Consider the following 24,729-nt stretch of genomic DNA (forward strand, 5'->3'; position numbering starts at 1 on the left):
TTTATCAATTCTGTGTCTTCTTTAAAATGTCCTAAAGTTCTTTTTGCAAGACACATTGTTCTATTATTTGCAGTAACAGTCAAAATGGCAGCTTCTGGCATCCCTCTAGAAGGAAGGATCGACCAGAAGCTTGTTTGTCAGGAAATGGCTTTTTTATTTTCTTCTCTCAGAAAATAATCCCAACAGAAACAAATAACAACAGATTTTGTCCTTTTCCATCTTAAAGTCAAACTCGGGTAAATCTCTAGTGTGCTGAGAGAAAAGTGGAATAAGATTTAAATCTTAGTCTAGGAGGGAAGGAGTTGATGTTAGGTTATCTTCTGTTCCCTGGGATTAATATTCTTAAAGCATTTTCTCTTAATCAGTAGATATCCCTACAACCTGTCAGGATATTCAGGGGTGTGGCTAAAGTTTGTGATTAGGAGATTCTGTTCAGAATGCACAAAGCTCCAAGTCTTAAGAATATTAACCCAGAAAAATGTATTTCAAATGGAAGAAATAACATTCTTGTTGGTAGCAGTATTTTACCCAGCCTTACTCTGACAGTGGACTGAAGTACTGGTATCTCCTGTTTGAAGTCATTCCTTTGAAATACCAAGATTTACTTGTGCAAACAATATAGTCCAGCTGTGTGAAAGTGCTGCTTGTTTTTGGTAATTCTGTTATATTATTTTTACTGGTACTGTTGTCTTCTTAAGCCAAATCAGTGCAGCAATTAAAAAGTCAAACATCAGAAAAGGTGACCCTTAGTAGTTCTGCCATTCAAGATCACAGTAAAATTCATCATGTCCCCTGGCTCTGTGCTTAAATTTCCCTGGCTGACTCAGGTGCTTTCTCCAACTGTTCTTCTGCAGGTGTGAGCTATAATGGGTGTCCTGTGCCGCCTCCACACCAAACCCTTCATCCCCTTCACCAGCGACACATCACCGTGCCTACCAGTGTCCCACAGCAGCAGGTCTTTGCCCTGGCAGAACCCAAGCGGAAGCCATCCCTTTTCTGGCATACCTTCAACAAACTCACTCCCTTTAAAAAGTGAGGGGCCAAAGACCTGGAAGGACATCAGCACAGAGGGAGACTCACTCCAGAGGAGGACCTTGGAGACACAGTCAAGCTTACTTGAGCTCAGCAAATCTCCTGTTTCAGAGGTAGAACCTTGGGTTCCCTTGAGCCAGGAATGCAGCCTTTGTCTTTGATAAGAAAGAAGTTTGTCAGGGCTGCTCTGAAGTCCATGTTGCCAAGTGTCAGCATTGCTGATGAAGAGCAGTCTCTCTTCTGACAAAGAGAACTTGATGTTACTCAGAAACAGCAATATTTGATGTCTGTTTCCTAGTTATGTTGAAGTAGTGATAGAATCATGCAGGTCGTTGTAACATTTCATTTTTCTAAACCTTATATTGACGGCCAAATTTTGGATAGGGAGGAATTTTTCCATAGGGCTGTCATCAGGAAGGAGTCTTAAGAGAATTTTCTCCTTCCTTCTGGAGCACTGAGCACAGATCACCCATTAAAATCAGGTGGAGATAGCCCATGCAATTGACCAGCTATTGCAGAATTTAGTGGACCCTAATCCTTCCTGTCTTTTTTCTATTACATTGCCAAACAGCAGGAGAACATCCCGCAAGGCCTTACCATATTCCAGATTGGAACAGGAAAATTTTATTTTGTCCTATAGAAACATGAACAGAGTGTGAAATGGACTGTAAAGATATGTGCATTTATTGCACACAGGTGGAAACAAGAGGAGCCCAGGGCATCTCAGATTGATTCATTTCAGTCAGAGCAGATGCATGCATGTATGCTCTTCAGTATAGAGCTTTCACATTGCTTTTTCATGCATTTCTTCACCTGGGAGACTCTTCTTTGTATTTCCAATATGCTTATTTCTCTGTGTAAAAAATAGATTTTTATTTTCTCACAGAGATAATGTGAATGTACAAAATCAGAGTTGAGACAGTACATGGTGACTATGTGGCTGGCTATGTTACATAGATCTCATGCTTTTTATTCATATAGTTGGACTTAGAAAATGAATAAACTGTAATGTAAATACATTGAAGTGGTCTGGATCCATGCTTCTTGTACACATTCAATTGACAATGGGTTTTGACCAATAACTTCTTCAAAAAGAAAGAGAAATCCTTACTGGACGGGACAGAGAAATAGTGTGGAACAGAGATGAATTTTTGTCTTGGTGTCATCAGTCCCCATTGGAAGAGGAAGAACCTGACTTGATTAAGGTCAGTTCTGGCCAGCATATGCAATCCATGATTTGCATTTCTTCAATTCCTCTGTGGCATGAAGTTGATCTGTGAGAATAACTTTTAAAAAGCCACCAGGAAGAAAGAGGATCCTGATATTTGTAGCACTGATAACTTTCTGCTTGCTTGCTCTCATCAAGGATGACAAGACTGCTGGGAATATGGAAGGAAATGAAGACTCAGTATGTTTCAGAACTGATTTGCTATGAATGTCTTTACAATACTTTATCCTATGCTGCTGATTAGGGGCATTACCTGATGATTAGGATAGATCCAAGGGTATTCTTTGACAATGGGCACAGTCAGCTTTGTCATGGATCTTTAATATATGAAAAACAAACAAGGGGCTAAATGCCAGGCATTTTAACAACAATGTAAAAAAGCCTTATTTAAAGATGTATTTGTTCCTACTGCTATTGTTACCTCCATATTTTTATTTATCATCAATGTTGTGAAGCCCACTAGTAACCAGGTTTTGTGATTTCATAACTTTGTCGCCACTTCTGCAAAGCCCAGGTTTGTGGTATTGATTTTAAATTACATCTTTTTGACAATTGTACATTTCAAATGCCTTGTGTATATAGCTCAGCAATAAGGCAAAGTCTGGTATGCTCAGACAAATTGTGCCCTGCATAGTAAATTTCATTGCTTGTGCTTTCCCATAGCAATGGGAAATGACCTAAACTAGTTAAGAACTGCAAGTGCACACTGACATTTGTAGTGATCCAGCTGAAAGAAAATGCACAGGGAAGTCAATGAAAAAAGCTACTTGTATATTTCTCTTGATGTTTAAGCCAGCCATTGCTGCTCAGATTTTTTTTAATAGATAATTGTAAATGCTCAATTTAAACACAAGGAGCAGACTTCCAAATGCAGGCATGGATGCACACCCTTCCCCTCAAATGAGTAAGCCTTTTGTATTTCTTACATACCCATTTTTGTGGGTACTTGCCACTTTCAGGCCTGTAAACCAATGAGATGCATGTACAGTTTGAGTGAAGATTATGTTTTACGTAATGATATTTTGAAAGACTTGTTCTAAGTGCAAAAAAAGGCTGAAGTTGGATTGCAGTGCTCACCCAGAAACTTTGCCAGCTGGACCTGAAGACATTATGAGATCCACACTTACATATGTGTCTTCGCTGAAACCTACTTCCTTCCAGCTCTCGGTTCTGTGGGGTGCTGGGAAAAAAAGGTTTGGGGATCTTACTTCTGACATGTCAGTGCCCATGAAGGCTCTTCCCATGTATTAGTGCTGGTGCCTTAGCCCTAAAAATGAACAGAAATGTTTGCATATGGTTTTGGATGCAGCAAGTTTTTTCTCAAGAAGTGAATTTCAAAGAGATAAAAAGAAAATATTTCATGGTGCAGATTACTCAGGACAGTTTTACATATAGTACCCTTCATATAGATATGGTTGTTTTGTAGTGCTCTCTCTGTCTTTGCAATATGACCTTACAACAGATTTAAGATCAAATATAGTAAGACAGGCCAAATTTCTACTATGCCATAGTCTTTAAACAAATTATAGTGAAATGAAAACACACAGTTATATTATTCAACAATTAAGACAAATATTTACTTGGGAGTAAAAGCCTCGCTTCAGAGTCTGTGCAAAGGAGTTGCAACTAAAATGTAGAAGTTTGAATTCTAGCAACTCTTGCCCCGATTCTCCTTCTGGTGACAAAACTTAATATATAGCAGAAAGCTGTGATGGCAGCATCTGGTCTTTTCCACTTGCATGCTTTAAGTTACTATAAAAAATTCTAGGGCAACTACTAAGAACATTTGTGCCTCATTTTGATAAAGCCCAGCCAGAGCCTTCCTGATGGCCTGCTGAGCAGATAACCTCAGACTTTTTGCATGAGATGCAGTAAAATATAATTGTCCTCAAATGTGTTCCCACTAAGTTAGGAAATGCCAAACCATAATTGCATCCAACTCAGAGCATTTGAAGTATAAAATAATAAGATTGTTTTACAAGTGGCTCTTGCCATGCTAAATTTCACATTGAATTTTAGTGGTCAGTGTAAGAACTGAGTTCAAAGACAGACTTCTCAAATGTTCTGCATTTTAGTTGTCTTTTGGAAATAATTATATCACAGTTTTGGAGCCAAAGGTCTTTAGCTATAACTAACACAGTACCTTTCTCTGACTGCCTTTCTGCTTTTTTTTTCTATATGTGTGGCATTTGCATGTAGCAGATGCCTTCTAAACGAGCTCTAAAACTCTTTGTTGTAAATACTAGGGACAACTTGCATATATATTTTATTTTGTTAAGAGTTTTGTAACATTATACCTTCCGTACCATGTTTTGTGAATCTCACCCCGTGTGTGTGCTGTTACACATGTTGTAAATGAAGTGTCCTGGCTGCAGAGCAGAGGAATTGGCTGTTGACGGCTGAAGTACAATGTATAGGACAGCAGTAGCTTGATGTGCATTTGTTCTGGAGTAACTGCATTGCAAGGTTTATTTACTCTCTGAATGTTGTTTGTCAAATGAATCTATTTTCTGGAAATGAGTACAGACTTAACATTCCTATTATTTGTTTCTTATTGTACATGGTTGAATTAAATAATATACAAAGCTGAAGTTCTTCATCTGTGTCTTATAAAACTTTATGTGCAGTTTTAAAATGTTGTGCTTTTTTTTTATTGTCTACAAAATTTCCTTTGTGATGCAAAAAATGTATCAACTGTCATATTTCTTCTAGTATTTTAAAGAAAAAAAGTCACACCATCCTCTCTTGTTTTCTAGTAACAGCTTCAGTACTTCCCAGCACAAGTTAATTTTAACAACGTCTAAGCCTGGTTTTGGTATTGAAGTCTTCACTGTTCAGGCAAAGCTCGTACTTGCTGTTGTTTCAGCCTGTGATTACTGTGCTTTACCTTGTCCTGGCAGGGTGTTCACACACTACCCCTTGCAGTACATGCAGGTGCAGCTTCTGTGCTAATAAAGCTCCTGCTAACAGAGGATGGTGACTTAAATACTGCAGTATAGGTAAGGAGGATTTAATTTTATTTTCTTTGGAATGAAAGTAAAACCATTTAAATGGGTTCACCCAAAAGGCATGTTCTGCACGTAAGTGCGAACAGGCTTACCTGCCTGCTTGATAGAGCAACACAGCTGGGATTTGACTTTTCTGATTCAGGGAAGTTTTTTGTATCTCATTATTCTGACAGGGGAGAGGGCCACATCTGAATGATGTGCCTGTGTCCTTCCTGCTCCAGGCTGTGCCAAAAGTTGTGTTTTGCTGAGACACACCAGCTTTAACAAAATAACATACTTTGCTGAAATCTTTTCATCAGAAATGTTTTGACCAGTTTAAATGCTGGTACAATAGTTAGTTTGCTAATTCTTTACCCCTCTTTCCAACATCCAGGCTCATATATTTCTTGGTTCATCTCACAGCTGAGAGTTTCTGCCTCCCAAGGTGGCTGCTGCTGTGGTAGGATGTGTGCTGAGTGCTCCAACATTAAAGTGAAAGGCACAGTTTGAGCACTTAGTGAGATAGATTGGATGACCTAAAAACATACCCTAAGCAAACACTGCAGTAGGATGTAGCAATCAGTAGGCTTTCTAAGGACCCTGTGGTTCATCTGCCAGGGTGAGCTCATTTGTGCCTTTTATTTCATGCTTGGGCAGTCAGGCTAAATCCTGTAAATCATTCTGTACTTTCAGCTTTTAACTTACTTGAGAGCTGATCTATCAGGTGGAACTTTTAGTTTGCACAGAAATAGCACTGCTTGTCTTAGATTTTTTTGTTTATTTTGTTTTGTTGTTGTTGTTTAGATTTTTACAAAGGCTGCATAATGATCTGTCCTTGGTAACAGAGACAAAGACTCGGGCCTTTTCATGTTCCAGAATCAAAGGAGAAATGAAAAACCCAGCAGTGGAAAAAAGCATGCCATGTAGCTTGTAAGGAAAGCACACAAATACTCCTTACACAAATAAGTATGTTTCTAAATGCTTTACAAAATCTAGTTACTCTAACTATCTAGAGGATATGTAACTGTAAGAATATGGCAGAACTGTATAAACTGTCAGCACAACACTTTTCTTGTTAATCTTAAATCTCTGTTTAGTTCACTGCAATCAGAACTTGTCCAGTGCTTGGGGCTGAGAACTCACCTACTGCCACTATTAGATATTTAGACTCTGTTTTTAAAAAACAGAGGGGTATGTGTGTGTGTGTGTATGTGTACCTGTGTTTACACCTACACCTCCTTTGTAGACTCCTTGTGGCATCCACAAATGTCTCTGATGGCATCTACAGCAGGTTGCACCACACAAGTGACTTGCATCCATCACACCTTCCTTCTGTTTACATTACATCATTACACCAGTACATTTCTGTTGTGCATCCTGGGGAGTGTGTATATGTGATTGACACCTGGACAATATTTATTTGAGTCATTTTAATGTTTTAAGCATTCAGAGTGGGACACCTGCAGTGGCAGCCAAAACCACTCTGCAGACAAGCAGAGGTTGGAAGGTGTCCATCCACATCACTGGAGTCATGTCACTGAAGTTCAGAAGGGCAGATATGAGAGGAAGGAGTACCACTGCTCTTCAAGGGCTGAGTTTCTCTCCAAATACAAGGTGATGTAGGATTTATCAACTGTTTCTCCCAGGGATTTTTTTTCAGGAAAGCTGAAACTGCTTAAGATGAAAGAATGAGCCCCAGGTGCACCATGGCCTCTTCCTATAAGCACACCCCAGACTTTAGAGATACTGACTTAGTGAAAAAGTGTCTAGAAACTGCTCTGCTAATAAGGTCAGGTATATCTAATTAACCATCATGGTCATTGCTGTCATATTAATCTCCTAACAAAGGTAATTAGCACAGCAGTCAATCTAAAAGCCTCTGCATCTCCCGCCTTTCAATGTTTTTTAAGAGCAAATTATGAATTCTTGCTCCCATGTAATTATTTTCAAATCATTATTCTGTGATGAGACAGGGCACTAAAAAGCAGCTGAAGGAAACATTTGTCTTTAAGGCTATTTCTACAACAGTTTTCTTGGTTGTCTGTTAAAAATCCATCAAACCAAACTAACTGCAGAGTCCATCAAGGTATAGGTAACTAATGAATGATGTTATTCCTAACTGTCAGGGTGGGCTATTTTTCAATTACTCAAACTTTGAAGTAAGAAAGGAGGCTGAGGCTAAGCAGGCTTAGAAAATTTCAGATGGTGCTTAATGGGTAAAGAGAAAAGGATTGTTCATTGTGGCTCTCGTTTCTTCTTCTCAGTTAGCATAGCAGCAAGATTAATTTGGCTACAGAAGTTCATTCAGGTAGAGCAGCGAATTGCTGCCCATGGTCCCTCCTTTTCCCCAGAGTGTGGTGGACACGATGTCCCAGGTTCAAGCCAGGGCAAGTCAACTCTTGCAATATTTTGGTGTCGCCACAGGGTGGTGGTGAAGATCTTACAGAAAACTTCCTTTCTCTGCGGTGCTGAGGGAACGTTCTTGGATGTGTGCAGAGCACACGTGTCGCATCTTTGCAGTGTGGTGACACCCTCAGACACTGTTTGCAGTCACTTGAAACAACAAGGGTGAATTAAGGCCACTTCCTCTAACACATTAACTCACCTTACTTCTGGTTTTATCCTTCACTTGATGATCAGCATTTAGGGAGTTGATGATAAGCTCAGTTGACTTCCACTAGTCCTCAGACAACAGCAATTCCAGTAGTTTCAAGAAGACACAGTTAAGAATTGAGTTATGGCTTTTTTCAAATTAGTTAGCACTAATACATAATTTAGTAGCCCAATAGCTTTGATTGTTGCTTGAATAGCTAGATAGGGAGCCTGCTAATTAGACATAAAAAATTTTGTAATTATATTTATTTATTCTGTTTTTAATTTAACCTTGTTCATTCTTTTCCATAATCACCTAATAATTGTAATGCCACATTCTCAGCATTTTTTCTGTTTTAATTTCTTTAGTCTTTGTCCCTAAATGCATTGTAAATTACCTGATTCAGAAATTACCTTCATTACATATTTTAGCAGCACAATAATGGTGTGAGACATGCCTTCCATCCTACAAATCATCCAAGCTGTCAGAGGCTAACATTTGTGTGATGTATTTGTACAAAGGAATAGGGAAATCAGAGCCTTATTAATCCATTTTAACAATTTCCTTTTATGTAACAGTGGTAAAAGACAAAGTACAGAGCACTTCAGCCTAATATTGGAATAAATAGAAAGATTCCACTTTAAACCTCTGTTTTAATTATTGAACAGCTCTCAAAATTAAATCACTGACCTTTGAGAATTTAGGGACTTCACTGACCTTTGAGAATTTAGTGACCAAACAAGAGCTTGTCCTCAAGGCACATATCGGAGTGTGCATTCCTTTGCATAAAGTTTCTACACTCAGTTTTAAAGATGCCCAAGAACACTGCAAGTACCAGGTGAACAAGGTAAGAACAAAGGTCCTATATATATGATGATGATGTTGATGTCAGGTTGTGGAGAGGAGTGCATGTATGGGAGCCAACCACACTGTCTATTCTTTAGGCAGGAAATGCTTCCCTAGACAACTGGGAATGGGGTTTTCTGGAAGTGGACAAGGACTGTCAGACTTCTCCATGGGATGCATCATTAGCTAACAGTGTCCTACAGAGCACTTCTACCTTTTGCACTCTTATGAAGTCCTTTGACTAAGGCAGCAAATATTTATGCATCTCAGAAGGAGCAAATGTCTTATCTATTTTCACCTCTTTTTAGTGCCAGCCAACAGCAGCAGACAAAGTGGGATTTTTCTGGTTGGTGATCAAACATCTCTGAGTAAATCCATTGGCAAAGACCCCATAAATAATTTCTAATAATGGTTCCAAAATGGGGGCCTTTTCTGAACACAGAATAAAATGATTAAGGAACACATCCCAAAGCTAAAGTCTTACTCTATAAATTAGATTAAGGGTGTAATTATTTTTATTGAGGACATATTGGTGTGTCTCTACGTGGTACTTTTGTGCATTGTTTCATGAGAGTGACAAATTGTGGTGATGGGATTAAAGAGAAGACATAATTTTTTAGCTAATGCTAGTTAATATTGCAAAAGAAATAGTGATCTTACTCCTCATTAATAAAAGAACCAATTCCAAAGCCAATTGTGTAAAATTCACTCATACTAACAATCACTTTTACCTGTTTAAGTACTTAACCTATATAGCTGAAGCTTCTGTGCATTAGATATTTATGGATATTAATTCCAAATAAAACAGGTATTAATTTTGTTGCTATTTGCTTTTTATTCCTCAGTCTAATCTCTTCTCATCAATTGCTCTTAAACTGAATTAAACCAGCTGTGTCCAGGATTAAGTCTTAATGTATTTCAATGGGCCTATATTAAATGAAATTATATAGGAAGGACTCTGTAGTGAAAAGATAAGATGGACTTTCAATAGCAAAGTTACATTAATTGGGAGCACCCGACTAAACACTTGTTTTTGCCAAAAAAACTATCTTAATCCCTCACACCTTTGCCCTCATCTCACTCTTCTCCATCTCTAACCCCTCCTCTTGTTGAATAATAAGTCATTAAACTTATTAACTTATTAAGTTGAATAACAAGTCATTCAACTTATTAACCCAGTATGGGACTAATTTGAGTGAATAACAATTAAAAAAAAATTAAAAAGTGATTGTTTTGTGCTGAATGAGGGGGTTGATTTGCCTTGGCTCACCTCCCATGACACCATCTCCTGGGAGGTGAAAGGTACAACCGTGCAGTCACAAGTAGGTGCAGGGAGAACTGTACATGGAGAATTGTGTAAAGCTAATATTTCAAAAGTAGAATGATGCCAGAACTCATATACCCATTAAATAATTATTTAAAATAGCACTTGATAGTCTCCAGGACTGTAATTAATGCTATAGAGAGATTTATAAATAAAACAAAAGAATAGACATGGTGAAAACTCATTTCTTTATTTTCCTCCCTGCACCACCCTGCATTCCTTTCTAAGGTAGACATAGGCAGATGTACTTTTTCTTCTTAAATATTTCAGCCAAAGTCATATAACCTATCTAAAGAATGAAAAGCTGGATTGTACTGCTGGCTATTGTAGTCAGCACAGCAGAAACACAGAACCAGGACATCTGCACCCAAGGGTATCCTGGCATCCCTGGCAATCCTGGGCACAATGGCATACCTGGCCGTGACGGACGTGATGGGTCAAAAGGAGACAAGGGAGATGCAGGTACTGTGTTCAGAATGAATGATTTAATATATCAAATGCAAGGCCATTCACTCCCAAATTTCTCTATAGTTACTCTGCATGAATGGGATTGTTCTGCCTAGCCTTCAGAAAACATTTCAGACATTTGTCATTTACCTGTTTGAAGAAGGAAATATAAAGAAAGGCTTAATGAAAGCAAGACAGCAAATACTATGGAGATGTTAGGTTCATGGGATAAAAACAAAAGAAAAAAAGGATTTACCTTTTATCATGGGAATATTTTCAAGTCTATTTGAAAATTTTAAAGCCTGCAAACCTACTCCTACTCCTTTAAGACAGAAACTATATTTCTGCAAGGAGCTTCAAGCCTACTTAAAAAAAGGAACAACTGATACCTTGTTTGGTGTAGTAGAAAGTATGCAGTGGTACGATTTCTCTTTCTTATCAAAATTATACATTTGTAGGACTTGATTCTGAGTGTGCCCACTTGCTATAACTCAAGATCCACTAGAGTAAGTTCAGAAATGGAGACTATGGAACAACAATATAGGATTTATTTCTGCTCCAGCAGGCTATAATAGAGATTTGTGTGAGATATCAAAGCCAGAGATAATCTCAGCATCCTAAAGCTAATCACCCCCATAATACCTTAAGCCTTAGGTTAATGATGGCCCTTGTATCCATGCTGGAATATCAAGGCCAGGGTTGCACAAGGTGATAAATCTGCAGGCATGTGGACATATAACACTTCATCACCTTTTAAAATATAGAAAGAAACAAAGATTTCCATTAGCATCTTAATAGGCACATACATTTAACTGCCCTCTTTTTCTGTATGCAGGGTTCCAGAAAGGTCTGAAAAATAGAAAACCTAAAGCTTTCATATTTTAATTTATTTTCTAAAGGCCCTTCCTACACTCCAGTGAGTTGTCATGATACCATTAGATTCTGATAAACTCCCCAATGTTTTTCCTAAATAATCTGTTATGATGACTGTACTGATTGTTCTTTATTTGAACAAAGTGGGGTGAATGCACCATTCTTTACACTCTATGTAGATACATCTTTGTGGTTTAATACATGAGAATTAATTTTGTTCCTTACCCAATCAATGAAATTTCAGCAGCTGCTGGGATGCACCCAATGTACAGGAAACTGCTAAAGAACTGTTATCTGGTCCATATGACTGGAGAGCTACTCCTGCACTATGATTACAACCAAACTGCCAACTCTGTTTTAATTCTGTTGCTGCACTCAGGATGTATCCAGTTATTTGATCACAGACCTCTTGGGCATCTGTACTACCTCTGTACTACAACAATCACTTCTATAATTGCCAGCTCTGTAGAGCAGTGGAAAGTCCATGTCATGCTAGGTACAGGGATCAAGAGTGTGAATGCCTTCCTCAGCTTTATAGGCAATTTTATTCCACTGTAATGATCCGTTACCATCGGTCAAACTCCTGCACGTCTGTTCTTGAGGTGGGAGTTCACCATTCTTAGAATCACAGAATAATTACAGCTGGAAAAGTCCTCTAAGATGATGTAGTCCACCCATTAACCCAGCACCACCAGGGCCACCACTAAACCACATCCTTGTTTAACTGCTAGGCTTCATGCCTCAGCAATGCTTCTTGCTGAATTTCCATGGATGGAGACAAGAAGAGAGGAAGTTTTCACACTGGCGATCCTCGCCAGGTTATAACAACTGTACATGTCTCAATAACTCACTTTTTTATGCCAAGGATTCCTTCTGCACACAAAAAGCACCATGTTCAAGCAGAGTTTCTCTGCTCTTTGTCAATCTTGTAGTAAGATAAAACTACCAGCAGTGGCAGACACTAAAAGTCAGGAATTAGGGTATGCTTTACATTACTGTTTGGCCAGGCTTGAGAAGGAAGGATTAAAGATGGACTCTTCCCAAATTTTCTGGTAATTTGTTAATGAATATCTGTGTTTTTATTTCTGTACTAGGTGAACCAGGAATTCCTGGCAGTCCAGGAAAAGATGGTGTCAATGGAGAGAAAGGTGAACAAGGTCAGAGAAGTGCTTCAATTTAATATTTGTCTATGAACTGCTGCCCTTGTGTTTGTGAACTCATCATACAATCTCATTTATTTTAAATTATCTCATTTCTAAATTGAGAACAACAAACTGTACGAACAGCATTATTCCTAACGTGAGAAGCCAAAGGCTGTTGAGCAGAATTGATCAGCTTCTTTTCTTGATGGATTGAGCATATGTTCTTTATGGTGTCTTTTGTCTATCAACTGCTAAAGTGCCTTTCACATAATGAGATCTTTGCCTTCAAAAACTTGTGCAGCAACCACAGCAGTTTCGAAGGCTTTGATCTTCTGATCAATGATGGATGAAGGATAAATAAAGCATAGGGTGGCAAGTAACCAGGACAAAACACCTTTAGTTGTGCTGCAGTAGCAACCTATGTAACCCAAGAGAAGTAGAAATTATACGTAGAAATTATAGAAACATGTGACAGTTCAAGTCAAGTTCAGGGTGTTGTAAAAAAAACCCCTTCCTCTTCCTCTAATTAAATTGTGAACCCTCTCATCCATTCTGTACACCAAAGGCCGTAAAAAAGTGTGGACAGATGTTGCTTTTGTATGAGATGATGTGAGCTGTCAGTGTTATCATCAACCCATAGACAACCTTCCTTTCTTTGAGTTTATGCTTGCTGCTGCCAGCCAGAGCACCTGTTTTCTAATAAAATAACAGGCTCTTCAGACATTATGCTTATCCTGCACTTAAATGTATGAGAAACTGTCTGTACAGTGAGCACAGTGGAGTATGCACAGTGGAGATGGGCACCTGCACATGTATCTCCACATGATGAACCTGAATTTGTGCCTTCCAGTGGAGGATCACAAGAAAGTTGTGGAGTTGTTTTGTTTTGTTTTTATCATTATTTGTTTTTTGTTTTTTTTCCCTTTAGGAACCAATGGGACTGTTGAAGAGAAGGGGAACAAAGGAGATAAAGGAGAAAGAGGACCACCTGGGAAACTGGGACCAAAAGGATTTATGGGATCAGTGGGTTACAAAGGTCAGAAGGGAGAGCTAGGACTGCAAGGACAAAAAGGGTTAAAAGGAGACATTGGACCCATAGGTCCAAAAGGGACAAAGGGTGAAATTGGCCATCCTGGAAGAGTTGGTTTCCCAGGGCCGATTGGCCCAATTGGTAATCCAGGTCCTAAAGGTAATACTGGAGGTATAGGGCCACAGGGTAATCCAGGAGTTCAGGGGGAAAGAGGCTTGAAAGGAGACAGAGGAGACAAGGGGAATGTAGGTGCCCCAGGAGTCCTGCCAAGGAGTGCTTTCAGTGTTGGCCTTACAGCCAACACCAAATTTCCCCCTCCGAATCGCCCAATCAAGTTTGACAAGGTGCTCTATAACAGTCTGAATGACTTCAACTCAGCTACTGGCAAGTTCACCTGCAAACACCCCGGTGTTTACTATTTCACCTACCACATCACCGTCTACTCAAGGAACGTGCGAGTAGCTCTTGTTAAGAACGGCATCAAGATGCTGCACACGGTGGACAGGTACCAAAGCGGAGAGGACCAGGCCTCGGGGGCCACCATCCTCGAGCTGCAGGGAGGAGACGAGGTGTGGCTGCAGGCCCACCAAGGAGAGGCTTTCAATGGGCTCTTTGCAGATGGTGATGATGATACCACCTTCTCTGGGTTCCTCCTGTTCAGCATTGCTGACCCACTGGAGCCACTGCTGCCGCCCACGCTGTAGCTCCGCGTTATCCCTGAATGCTGCATGCCTCAGCCCTTCCTAAGAAAGCTGTTATCTGCTGGGCAATTTCTGCTGGATTCAACAGAAAATGCTTGGTTTCAGGAACAGCTTCTGCACAAGAGCAGGCAAGTCTTCAGAATCTACAGTGCTGGGCTTAACACATTAGTGGTTTGGTCACTTACTGTAGGCATTCACAGGGGTGTGTACCCCAGTTCTGAAGAACAAATTTTAAAGCAAAGTGGGATGAAATAAAAGACAAAAGTTCTGGAATTATGTCATGTGGGATATCTTGTATAAACAAGAAGCAACAGTTACTTCCAAGCCAGTTTATATCTTCCAATGTGGCATGTGTAGATGGACTTGAAACTCGGTTAGTTTGCATCCAACCACTTGAAAATTATTTTTAAACTTGAAATTAGTGTAGTTTGATATCTCTACAGAAGCTGCTTGCTGTGTGGTGCAAGCAAGTTTCATTGTTTCATTTACAGTTTTTAAATATGGTTCTTTGTCCTCTGTGTAGTCACAGGTCTGAAACTGAGCAAAATGGAGTGATAGGAAGAAGTGCAATGTGGATTCTCTGATGTGGGCAGATATTCAAGGCCAGTGCAAAAATACAGCATAAAGCTGCCGTACTTCAGAATTAGCTGGTGCAAAACAAAGTCTCCCAGATTAAAGATCATATTTAATCAACACTGAAGCAGCCATGCCAGAGAACTGATCAAGAGTTCCTTCCTGTACCATTGTCGTGGTTTGACATGGCAGTGCATTTTTTTCAAGAAGTTGGGTCAAACCAATCAGTAGTCAAGTTTGGATATTGGCACCTGGAGTGACCACTGAAGGTATGGACATGCCTCTGAGAACACAGAGGGTTAAAAGCGAGAACTCCCAGGGGAGGTCTCTCTTTGGTTCCGGTCAGGGTGCTGTGCAGATCTCCCCTGCCCAGCCATGGGCTGGGTGGGGGAGGGGAAGCCATGAGGCCTGGTCGAGGTGAGCCGAGGGGGCTGAAGGACTGGAACCGAACCAGCTCCTGTGGATGGAAGGGTGGAGAGAAGCGGAGATGTCTTTGTCATCCCCCCCCAAGAGGGAAGTGACAGAGAGTCCGGAGGAGAAAGAGAAGGGGAGGGAGGTGCCCAGCCTTGGCCTTAGGAATTAGCTTCTAGGCAGAGATTTCAGCCATCCGGGGAGTTTGAACTTTTAACCTTTTCCTGAGAAATGAAGGCTTCGTAAAATATTACTCCTCCTTGATTTATAGTAGAAGAGAGACAGTCTGGGATCTGAGATGTTAGAAGAAGAATTTTTTAAGTGAAAGGAGATGATAGAGTGGCTTGTGGCTGAACTTTTCTTGTTAGCCATAGACTGAACCAAATTCTCTTGCAACAGAGACTTCATTTAGAGAGACACGGTAGTAGGCCACGAGACCTGTTGCAGTGACTGCCAACAGAGGAATAGAGAGAACAAAAAAAAAGCTGAACAGAGTGTGGAGAGGCCCTCTGTCTTCAGAGAAGAAGAAGATCTCTGTTCTTAGACCCTCGGCCCCAGGGGAAAATGGGGGGGACTGTTGTCCCAAAAAGGAGAAGCTGTTGGACCCTCAGCCCCAGGGGGAAATGTGGGGGACTGTAGTCCCAAAATGAGAAACTAAACTGTTGTTTTTCTTTAGTCCTTGGCAAAGCATCCTTGAAAAGAAACCCTATGAGCAGTCTGTCCATGCACGGTGGTGAGAGCACTGGGACATAGAAAAGAGAGTGTCACCATAGCAGATTTTCTCCAGGCAGTTGCCATGTGTGACATGGAAACACCAGAGGTCGCAGCGGTGTTTCCTAGGGGTCTGTGGCACAGGAGAAACTCCTGTCTCCCTTAACAGACTGAGTATTAATTATCTAAAGAGTGACAACTTAATCAAGATCCTGGGTAGTGTCTCACTGTGAGTTTGTTTAGAAATTAAGTGGGAAGAGGAGGAGTGTTTTGCAAGGTCTTCATCCAGGATTTAGTGTCTTTTCTTTATAGAAGTAGTGGTTTAATAAAGTTTTTTTCTTTGTTATTAAGCTTAGGCCTATTCTGCTCTGTTCCTGATCACATCTCACAGCAATTAGTTTAAGAAGGTACATTTTCATGGGGGCGCTAGCATAGCGCCATTGTCAAACCATAACACATAAAACAGGAAATAAAGCCATAAACCAGTTACTTTCTGTACCATAAAACAGGAAATAAAACATGCATAAAAATTCTGTCATTTTTTCCCCCAAATTTTCGTCTTCTTCCCCCCTCCCTCCCTCCTTTTCTTCTAAAACTCAAAAATATATTAAAAAATATAGGGAAGTCTCATTCACTTCTCTTAGAATAGAATAAAAGTAGAGGTGCCAGGGGAGATGGGTCAGCATCATGAAATTCAGTGCAAATGCAGTGTTAGGAGCTTAAGGCAGGGTACCAGGGGAATGTGGGCATGTTCCCACAGTAGTTGAACCCCGAGTGTGGATCACAGAGCCCAAATGGAAAGGGCACGGTGGGTTAATTCAGGAGGAACAGCTGCACTTCTCAAATGACAGCGAGGGAGATGCAAGGACACTCAGGCGGAGGAAAGGGCTATGTGAATTTTTCAGCAAGACGAAGTTTCTTCCCATAAGCCACACGCCGCAAGTTTGTATCACAGAAACATCTAGATCGAAAAACCATTTGAAAAGGGCCTTAAGTTTAACTGGAGAACGTGTAGGACAGGTATCAGCCGGCAGAGGCCCCGGTGCGGCCGAGTCGGGCGCTGGTGAGCCGGGAAGCGGGACGGGCCTCGGGAGTGCTGAGAGCCCGGGACAGACCGGGGCGATTGCTGAGAACCGGGCACAGGTGCCCGGCAGGCCGAGGGGCAGTGGGAGCCCGGAGCTCCGCCTCGCTCCGCCTCCTGCTGCCGCTCCTCCCCTCGGCGCCGACGCGTGGAGGTCGTGGCCGCGTGGGGCGTGCGGAGGCCGCGGCCGTGCCGGGCCCGCTGCGCCGGGCCGCGCTGAGCTCCGCCATGCTGGGCGGCTGCCGGCGGGCGCTGCCCGCGGCGCTGGGCCGGGCGCTGCGGGGCCGGGCGGCGGGGCAGGGCAGCCGGGCCGTCAGCACCAGCTGGTGCCCCGTGGGCACCGCGTTCGATGCGAAGCAGCAGCAGCCGCTGCGCGGCGGTGCGGCGGGCAGGGACACGGTGAGCGGCGGGAGGGGAGGACCAGGCCTGCTGCGGCAGGAGCCCTGGTCGCTGGCAGCGTCGTGCTTTGTTCTGCTTGTCTGAGCTGTTTAAGGGAATTCTTTGGGGTCGGTTTTTCTCTTGTCAGTAGTTTTTTTTTTTTTTTTTTTTTTTTTAATAAGAATTTATGCTGGTTCTAGCAAACCCAGACGTTGTGACTTTTGAACACAGAAGCGGTTGACGGTGCTGGCCTTGTGCGTGGGAACGCTTTGAGCCGCAGTGGTGCCCATAGGTCCATAAAGCGCGATTGGCCCTTCTATTGCCCCTTCCCTGCCAGCCCTCCCTGGCTGTGCCGTCGTTCACGTGTCAGTGCTGTGCCGCTGCACTCGGACACTGCTTCAGCAGCAGCCACGCCGCTCACATCCTCTTGCCTGGGCGTTATACTTGATGTCTTGCCTGTGGCAAAAAGAGGATTTCTTTGCTGATTTGATGACTGTTGGGTTTTCTCGTGCGTGTCTTTTTAGGGTGAGTCAGGGATTTTCATTAATGTGTGTCCAGGGAATCAACAGGCTCCCGGAAAGGGTAAGGTAGCACAGTGCATACAGAATAGGTGCAGCTGTAATATCCAGGTGTTTGCCTGCTGACTCAGCTGTTCCTGCCATGGTGCCCAGCCTGGCACTGGAGCTGTTGAACTTTGGGTTTTAGAGAGGACAAATCTGATCTCTGTTTATAATCTGGCACTTGCTTGGGAAACCTTTCTTCAGGTTCTCATGCCTCTGCAAGCACACTGGTGTGAGTCTTGCTTCAGGAAATAATCCAGTTAAATATTGTCCATTTGGCTGGTCTAGGGAATGTGCTCCAGATCATTCACTTGGCCCACAGTTCTTTCAGAATAGAGGTACGTATTTCAGGCTCACAAATAGGTTGTGCCAGGTAAGGATGTAAATGCTGAGACCAGGTGAAGACAAAAATGTTTCAGCCATGCAGCCAATGACATTAAAGAACAGAGAGAACTACACCAGGCTTCATTTTTTTGTAATTTTTAATTTTTTATGCTGAACTTGATATCGTATGTAAGAGGAGTTCTGCAGCTAATTTATCTCTAAGAGGAGATACATCCTGGTCACAGAGCACTACATGTGCAGGAAGAGCTTGCTTGGGAGGATGGGTGATGGTGTAGGACAGCAGAAAGACCCGGAGCTCCCAGGGATACTGCAGGACACTGCATCCTTTGGCTGGGGATCTGAGTGAAAGGGCAGTATCGAGCATCTTACACAGAAAACATTATTCAAGAGTGCTGTGATACAAGTATATTTATGTTTGTGTGCACATGTGTAAAAATATAAAAATACCTTTTTCAGTGTTCACTTCAGTCTTGTTCCTGTTCCCAAATAATAAATTAAAACATGGGAAGTGTGAGGGAAGGTTTTCTTTCGTTAGCAAAAAATAAGGTGGTTTTAGCAACAGTGACAGAAAGAAAATAGGACAAAGCAAACCAAAATGTTCCAGATGTGTACTTGAAGGGTAGCTTTTGCTTCAGAATATATACTTGTACAGACGAGCTGTCAATTTGTAGCTTTTTGTTTTATATGAATAAATATTAGCAAGCTGCAAACTGGCAGCTGACTGCAATAATACAGAGAGTTTCAGAAAGTGGATTATAAACTGACTGGACTGCAGATTTGAAAATGCGGATTGTGGTTTTTAGGTACTGAGGTTGAATTTGGAAGGGATAGATTTTGTGTGAAATCACATCCCTTTCACTGTTCAATGCTGTAGTCAAGGAGTGAGGAGATGCTCACGTTGTAGTTGGGCAGTTGCAAAGGGAGTCTATTGCTTGAAGAGATGTTGCTTTTAACTTAAATGAAATTAAGGAATTGCTAGGATAAGTTTTTTCACCCAGGGGGTGGTTGGGCACTGGAACAGGCTCCCCAGGGAAGTGGTCACTGCACCAAGCTGGCAGAGCTCAAGAAGTGTTTGGACAGTGCTCTCAGGCACACAGTGTGACTCTCGGGGAGGGTGCTGTGCAGGGCCAGGAATTGGAATTCAGTGATCCTTCTGGGTCCTGTCTTCATGTGGAATAAAACACAAAGCTTTTCCAAACAGTGTTAAAATGATAATATAAAAGCAAATCTTTAATTGCAAGCCTTCAAGATGCACAACATGGTGATATGTACACGTGATACTGTAGTTCTATATTTTTCTAAGGTTAATTGATTAGAATACCTGTCAAATATTGTCCAATTAGAAGAGCAGCTGGGTTAGATAATTTCCCCTCTGGGTTCAGCCCCACTGGGGCTCCCCCCTGAACTCCCCTGATCTTCTAACTCTGCGTTTTATTGTGTTTATGGTGCAAAATAAAGTATCCTTGCTAAACTAACAGGCAAGACTAAACAGAATTTCAAGAATGCATCAGTCGGAGTTTGTTAACTGTGAGAAAGAGAGCTGGGAAAGTACTAGAAGTCATAACTATGTATTAACAGTCTACAGAGCTACAAATACATGAATACATAAAACCCAAAAATCTTTAGGCATCACTTCCAACTCAGGGGATTCTGTGATTCTTTGAAATAATTTTTCTGTTGTAGGTCTGCACTGTGGAACTTCTTTATCTGCTAGCATTAGTAATTTTGTTTGATCAGTGTTAGAACCTCTCTAAGTCTCTTCCACAAATGCAGAACGTAAGTGCCATCTGCATTTACCCTGCACAAATAAGTGTGTTTATCTTGTCCTGTGGGACAGGGCCAGGCTTGATAGGAACTTTAGGAATGAAATTGTTCATTCCACAAGCATTTTCAGTTGTTGTTGATTATTCCTTTGAGGTCTGCTTCCAGTACTGGGGGCTCATTTAATGAGCCTGAGACAACTGTCCTGTTGCCTGCAATCTCATGATATCTGGTGCTGCTGTCCAGTGAAGTGTTGCAGTGTGCTAGCTGGGGTCATTTGGGTAAAATTCCGTAGTGATAATTCAGTCTTGAAACAAAGGTGCAGAAATCAAGGAGGGCAATAGTGATGTGTTTTCATTGTGTTTTGCACTGCAGGGTCTGTTTGGTGTTCCAGAACTGAGCTGTCCAGAAGGATTTCAAGAAGCACAGGACAAAGCATTGCAAGAATCAGAACAGCTTGTCCAGAAGGCATGTTCAACACCACCTGGGCCTGAGACTGTAATGATCTTTGATCAGCTTTCAGATAGCCTGTGCAGAGTAGCAGACTTGGTATGTTACTTTTTTTTTTTATTTTTACATAAATTCTTTTAAACTGGCTGAGCTTACACTATGTTCCATTTTATCATTTTCTACACTGCAGTATTAGCAGTGTAGAAGTAGCAGATCAACTCCATGAAGTTTTGTGTTAAGACAGAAAATTAAATTGATTGAAAGTGAATTGCAAAGGCTTTTACCAAATGATAGCCAAGTACAAATCCTGTCAAACTGTCCAGTTATTTTAAGACAGATGCAAAAATAGTATAGAAACCACAACAAGAAAAACGACAGTGAAATCATACTGGTGCTTCTGCTGCAATAATTATGCATAAGCTCTTCAGCGTCACTTATATTGTGGAAAAGAGGGTTTTGATTTCAGAGTTAAAGTTGGAGTGGCAATGCACATGTTTTAAGTTATGATCATTTATAGGTGAAGGTCCATAAAGAACTTCCAGAGTAAAGGCAGCAGTATCACTTTTTTATTAACATAAGAAAAAGGCAGCAATTTTTTAGATTGTAGTTTTTGTCATCCACAGATTTGGTGATTGTTATCTGTTGTTAGGAATTTTGATATCTGTCATTCAGCACCTTTTCTGTCAGTATTATACAGGATTTTAAAAAGGAATCCTAAGAAGTAAAAATTTTAAGTGTGTAACATTTCTAAGGCTGGCTTTTCAATCAAAATGCAATAATATTTTATACTGTCTGCTTGTTGCATGTACTTTCTGTAAAATCATGCTTAATATCTTCAATATAGTCCTAGAATTTAAATATATTACTAATATTTTAAGTCTGTCATTTCAGTGTTAAAAATCACCCTGAATTCATGTCAGCAGTTGTGGAAGCCCCTAGCTCCTCAGCCCCTTTTAGCATCCTTCTAGCCTTATAAACCCCCTGAAGGATTTGGAGATTTACAAAAAATCAGTATTCTTCCTATTAGGAAATATGCACATATAGTGGTGTGCTTTCTTCTTAACTAGAAAATTTAGTTGTAAAAATCTTTTTTAATAACATTCAAATATGTTGGAGTAGGTCTGTATTATAAGGACTCTAAGATAGACACTGCATAAAATGTTTTAAGAAGGGTGAATTAATAATGGTGAATTAATAATGTTTATTGGAGGGACACAAGGCACTGTGTGGTTTAATAATTGTCAGCAAAGTTTTCCAGTCAGCTTTATATTTTAGACAAAAAAAAAAAAAGGCAAATTCTACAAAATGATTGCATAGAACTGTAGAAATAAATGTTAATATAAATTGAACTGCTTGAATGCAATTTATTTATAATCTGGAAGGTTTTTTTATTTGTCTTTTTGCCTCACTATTTTCTTCTTCTACTGTATCAGGCTGATTTTGTAAAAGTTGCCCACCCTGACTTTGCATTCAGAGAGGCTGCTGAAGAAGCTTGCAGGAACATTGGTACTGTGGTAGAGAAGTATGTTTTCTTCTTTTTTTTCTTTTTTTTTTTCTGTTTCCATATGCAGCTTTAAAAATTACTGTATGATCATATATGAGAACGGCAATCAACAGAAAATATTTGTGCATGGGAGCAAAGTGTCAGTCTTCTGTTACAGATATTTAAGGGTTTAGTTTTGTTACAGTATCTCATGAAAGGTTTTTCTATTTTAGTTGCAGTTTATGACTCCATGTGGCTGAAGCCCATCAAAGGCTCAAGTGACATTTTTTCAGGACTTATGACAATTCTCTAGTGGTTGTAAAATTTATGTACAAAATGCTTGAAAGTGGATTTCTCAGGACTTTGATTAAGCATACCATATATAACAATATGACTTTAATATCCTAATACCACTTCAGATATAAAATTAGTGGAAAGAGGAAATTGCTCATATATTATCTTGAGAGGCTCATAAACTGTTGTGTGTGTGTGTTTCCTTGCCCACCGCATCCCACCTGGGAGTGCAGGATAACATGCCAGCAGATCCGATGGACACAGTGTTATCTGAATGGGGACAGTGCTTGGTGTGTGGAAATGTTCTGGGGATAATAAGCTGTTAGTCTAGCCCAGTGGCAGTCAGCAGCACATTTATCTGATGGCAAACTTGAGCACAGGTTTACCTTTAATGGAGTCTTTTCAAAGTAAGGATTAGAAAACTCACCTTTATGCTCTCACCATGATTATCTTTGTTCATAAAAAAATAAGCAATCAGTGTTAGATTTGCTCATATTGCCACAAAATACTGTCCAAAAGTATTTTTCTGTAAGAGGCACAAGACCTGTTTCCATGCTGGTTTGTCCACACATGCTCTGTATAGAAATTTTCTACTTTTTAACTGTGATTGTGAACCAGAAAGCACTTTCAAAATACAGTCCTTGGCTTTTAATGCTGTTTCACTAAATATTGCCTTTGAATGAGTAATACCAAGAAACTGAAATATGTCTGTTGTTAATGCATAATTCTTTTACCCTGTATCTTTCCAGATTAAATACAGATGTTGAACTGTGTCAGAGTCTGAGACGTCTGCTAGCTGATGAAACTGTAATGAGTTCCTTAGATCCTGAAACCAGGTACTTAATAATGCTTATAGATCTTTATAGATTATAAATAGAATTTTGTAGATTTAGATTCTTAGATGGTATATATTGTTCCTTACTGTACTTATATTTTCTATTTTCTTAAATTAATAAATGCAACTTTTAGAAAACAAACCACATCTCCATTATTAATTTATTAATCACTACCAAATTACCGGCACAGGAGTTAGGAAGTTTGCAGTTGTGTAATCTTGGAGAATGTGACTGTAGAGCACAATATATATTTATGCTGAATAACTGAGACCTTTTAAGACCAAAAAAATGAAAACGTAAGATTTTCTTCAATAATATTCTTTTGATTAAAATTATATTCTGTACTCTGGTGTACATATCAATGTTCTTAGGAATAAAATTAGCAACAGACTATATATCTTGATTTCACTTTATAGAAGTTTATTTATATTTTTCAAAATCAGGTTAGCGGTATATTTATTGAAAGCTTACTTTATGATTGCTGTAATAGGTTCTGTTAGCTGTTTATGCAGATAGAGTTTTGAATTACTTATTCACTGACATGGGTAGACAAGCTTAATGTGTAAGTTATTTCCCTCTTCCTTCTTTTACCATGATCAAGAATGTTAGATTTGGAAAGGTATTTTTCTGATATTAAATGAAGCGTGAAAGGAAATTAAAATAGTAATTTGCACAAATTTTTTGAACATCTAAGATTAAGGCACTGAAATTATTTTGAAGGATATTTTCAAAGCAGATGACTAAGCCAAGAACAAAGGACAAATTGTTTCTCACTGAGTAAATTGTTAAGGACCTAAAACATAGGAAATCTTTGTCCCTAATAGAAGCATTCATATAACTGTGATGTTAATCTCTGTGAAAGACATAGAAAAATAAATAACTACTAAAGGCAAGATCTGTTAAGAAATGCTGCTTACTATCAAATGAGGCTGTTTTAACAGGGATTTACTGTATTTTTAGGCGAGTGGCAGAACTTTTTATGTTTGATTTTGAGATCAGTGGCATTCATTTGGATGAAGAAAAGGTAATTTCTGGCTACAATGTATGAACAGAAATTTGTCTGTCTACAAAAGACCAGATAATGAAACATGTGGGACGTGAAATCACGTGATTCTGGGTCAGTTTGTCCTCTGTGGAATTTTGTTGCCTTGGAAGTGATTAATTTTGTCTGTTTTAAATCACTTCTAAAGGTAGTTTTTAGATAGTTGGTTGTTCTTCCTGGTTTGGACCTCATCATTCCTTTCTGTTCTGAGGAGTTATAAGCAAGTCCTGGGATCTTATTTTCGTTCTTTGGTGGCCACATCAGATATTTTAAATAGCTACTCAGCTGTCAGAACAACATATTTACAGAGAACGAAAAGCAGTGCACGGAGTGCACTTTGACATGTTAATCAAGTGGAGTGTGTTAGAAGGGTTCAAGTGTGTGTCCAGGCACTCCTGGGGTGCTCACATAACCAGAAGTTGTAAATCTTGTTCAAAATTTAGTATCTGGGCATGGTCTGATTGCCTGTCTTGGAGCTTTTATATACTTTTGCAGTAGTTAGTGATGCATTTTTCAAACCTAGCAGCTGACACCATGCTTTGTGGTATGGATGCTTTGTCCATAGTTCATGTTACTGTATGAAGTTAAGTCCTTGTTTATC

At 40.2% G+C, this 24,729-nt stretch overlaps 3 protein-coding genes across 9 annotated transcripts in view; all 3 read left to right on the forward strand.

Moving 5' to 3' along the window:
- Positions 1-4,851, forward strand: part of SPATA13 (spermatogenesis associated 13) — a 45,031-nt gene extending 40,180 nt beyond the window's left edge. For all 4 annotated transcript variants that reach the window (XM_068181264.1, XM_068181265.1, XM_068181266.1 and 1 more), the window contains one exon: positions 855-4,851. In XM_068181264.1, the coding sequence (XP_068037365.1) occupies positions 855-1,036 (182 nt within the window). In that variant the 3' untranslated portion in view covers positions 1,037-4,851. The remainder of the gene's footprint in view (positions 1-854) is intronic.
- Positions 4,852-4,996: 145 nt separating this feature from the next.
- LOC137468987 (complement C1q and tumor necrosis factor-related protein 9A-like) lies at positions 4,997-14,947 on the forward strand. 2 transcript variants are annotated; one of them, XM_068181269.1, is made up of 4 exons: positions 4,997-5,259; positions 10,281-10,472; positions 12,425-12,487; positions 13,401-14,947. In XM_068181269.1, exons 2-4 carry the CDS (start codon positions 10,307-10,309, stop codon positions 14,204-14,206), a joined length of 1,035 nt encoding a protein of 344 aa, XP_068037370.1. In that variant the 5' UTR covers positions 4,997-5,259; positions 10,281-10,306; the 3' UTR covers positions 14,207-14,947. The 2 variants fall into 2 exon arrangements, with proteins under 2 accessions (XP_068037370.1, XP_068037369.1); XM_068181268.1 differs by lacking the exon at positions 4,997-5,259 and adding an exon at positions 8,552-8,687.
- Positions 14,948-17,154: 2,207 nt separating this feature from the next.
- Positions 17,155-24,729, forward strand: part of MIPEP (mitochondrial intermediate peptidase) — a 66,620-nt gene continuing 59,045 nt past the window's right edge. For 2 of the 3 annotated variants that reach the window (XM_068181270.1, XM_068181272.1), the window contains exons 1-5: positions 17,155-17,378; positions 20,399-20,572; positions 21,907-21,995; positions 23,000-23,086; positions 24,047-24,110. In XM_068181270.1, the coding sequence (XP_068037371.1) occupies positions 17,208-17,378; positions 20,399-20,572; positions 21,907-21,995; positions 23,000-23,086; positions 24,047-24,110 (585 nt within the window). In that variant the 5' untranslated portion in view covers positions 17,155-17,207. Of the gene's footprint in view, positions 17,379-20,147; positions 20,305-20,398; positions 20,573-21,906; positions 21,996-22,999; positions 23,087-24,046; positions 24,111-24,729 lie in introns of those variants that run through there. The other variant, XM_068181271.1, reaches the window with a different exon arrangement.

Source organism: Anomalospiza imberbis, chromosome 2 (assembly GCF_031753505.1).
Source record: "Anomalospiza imberbis isolate Cuckoo-Finch-1a 21T00152 chromosome 2, ASM3175350v1, whole genome shotgun sequence".
In the NCBI taxonomy this organism is placed as follows: domain Eukaryota; kingdom Metazoa; phylum Chordata; class Aves; order Passeriformes; family Viduidae; genus Anomalospiza; species Anomalospiza imberbis.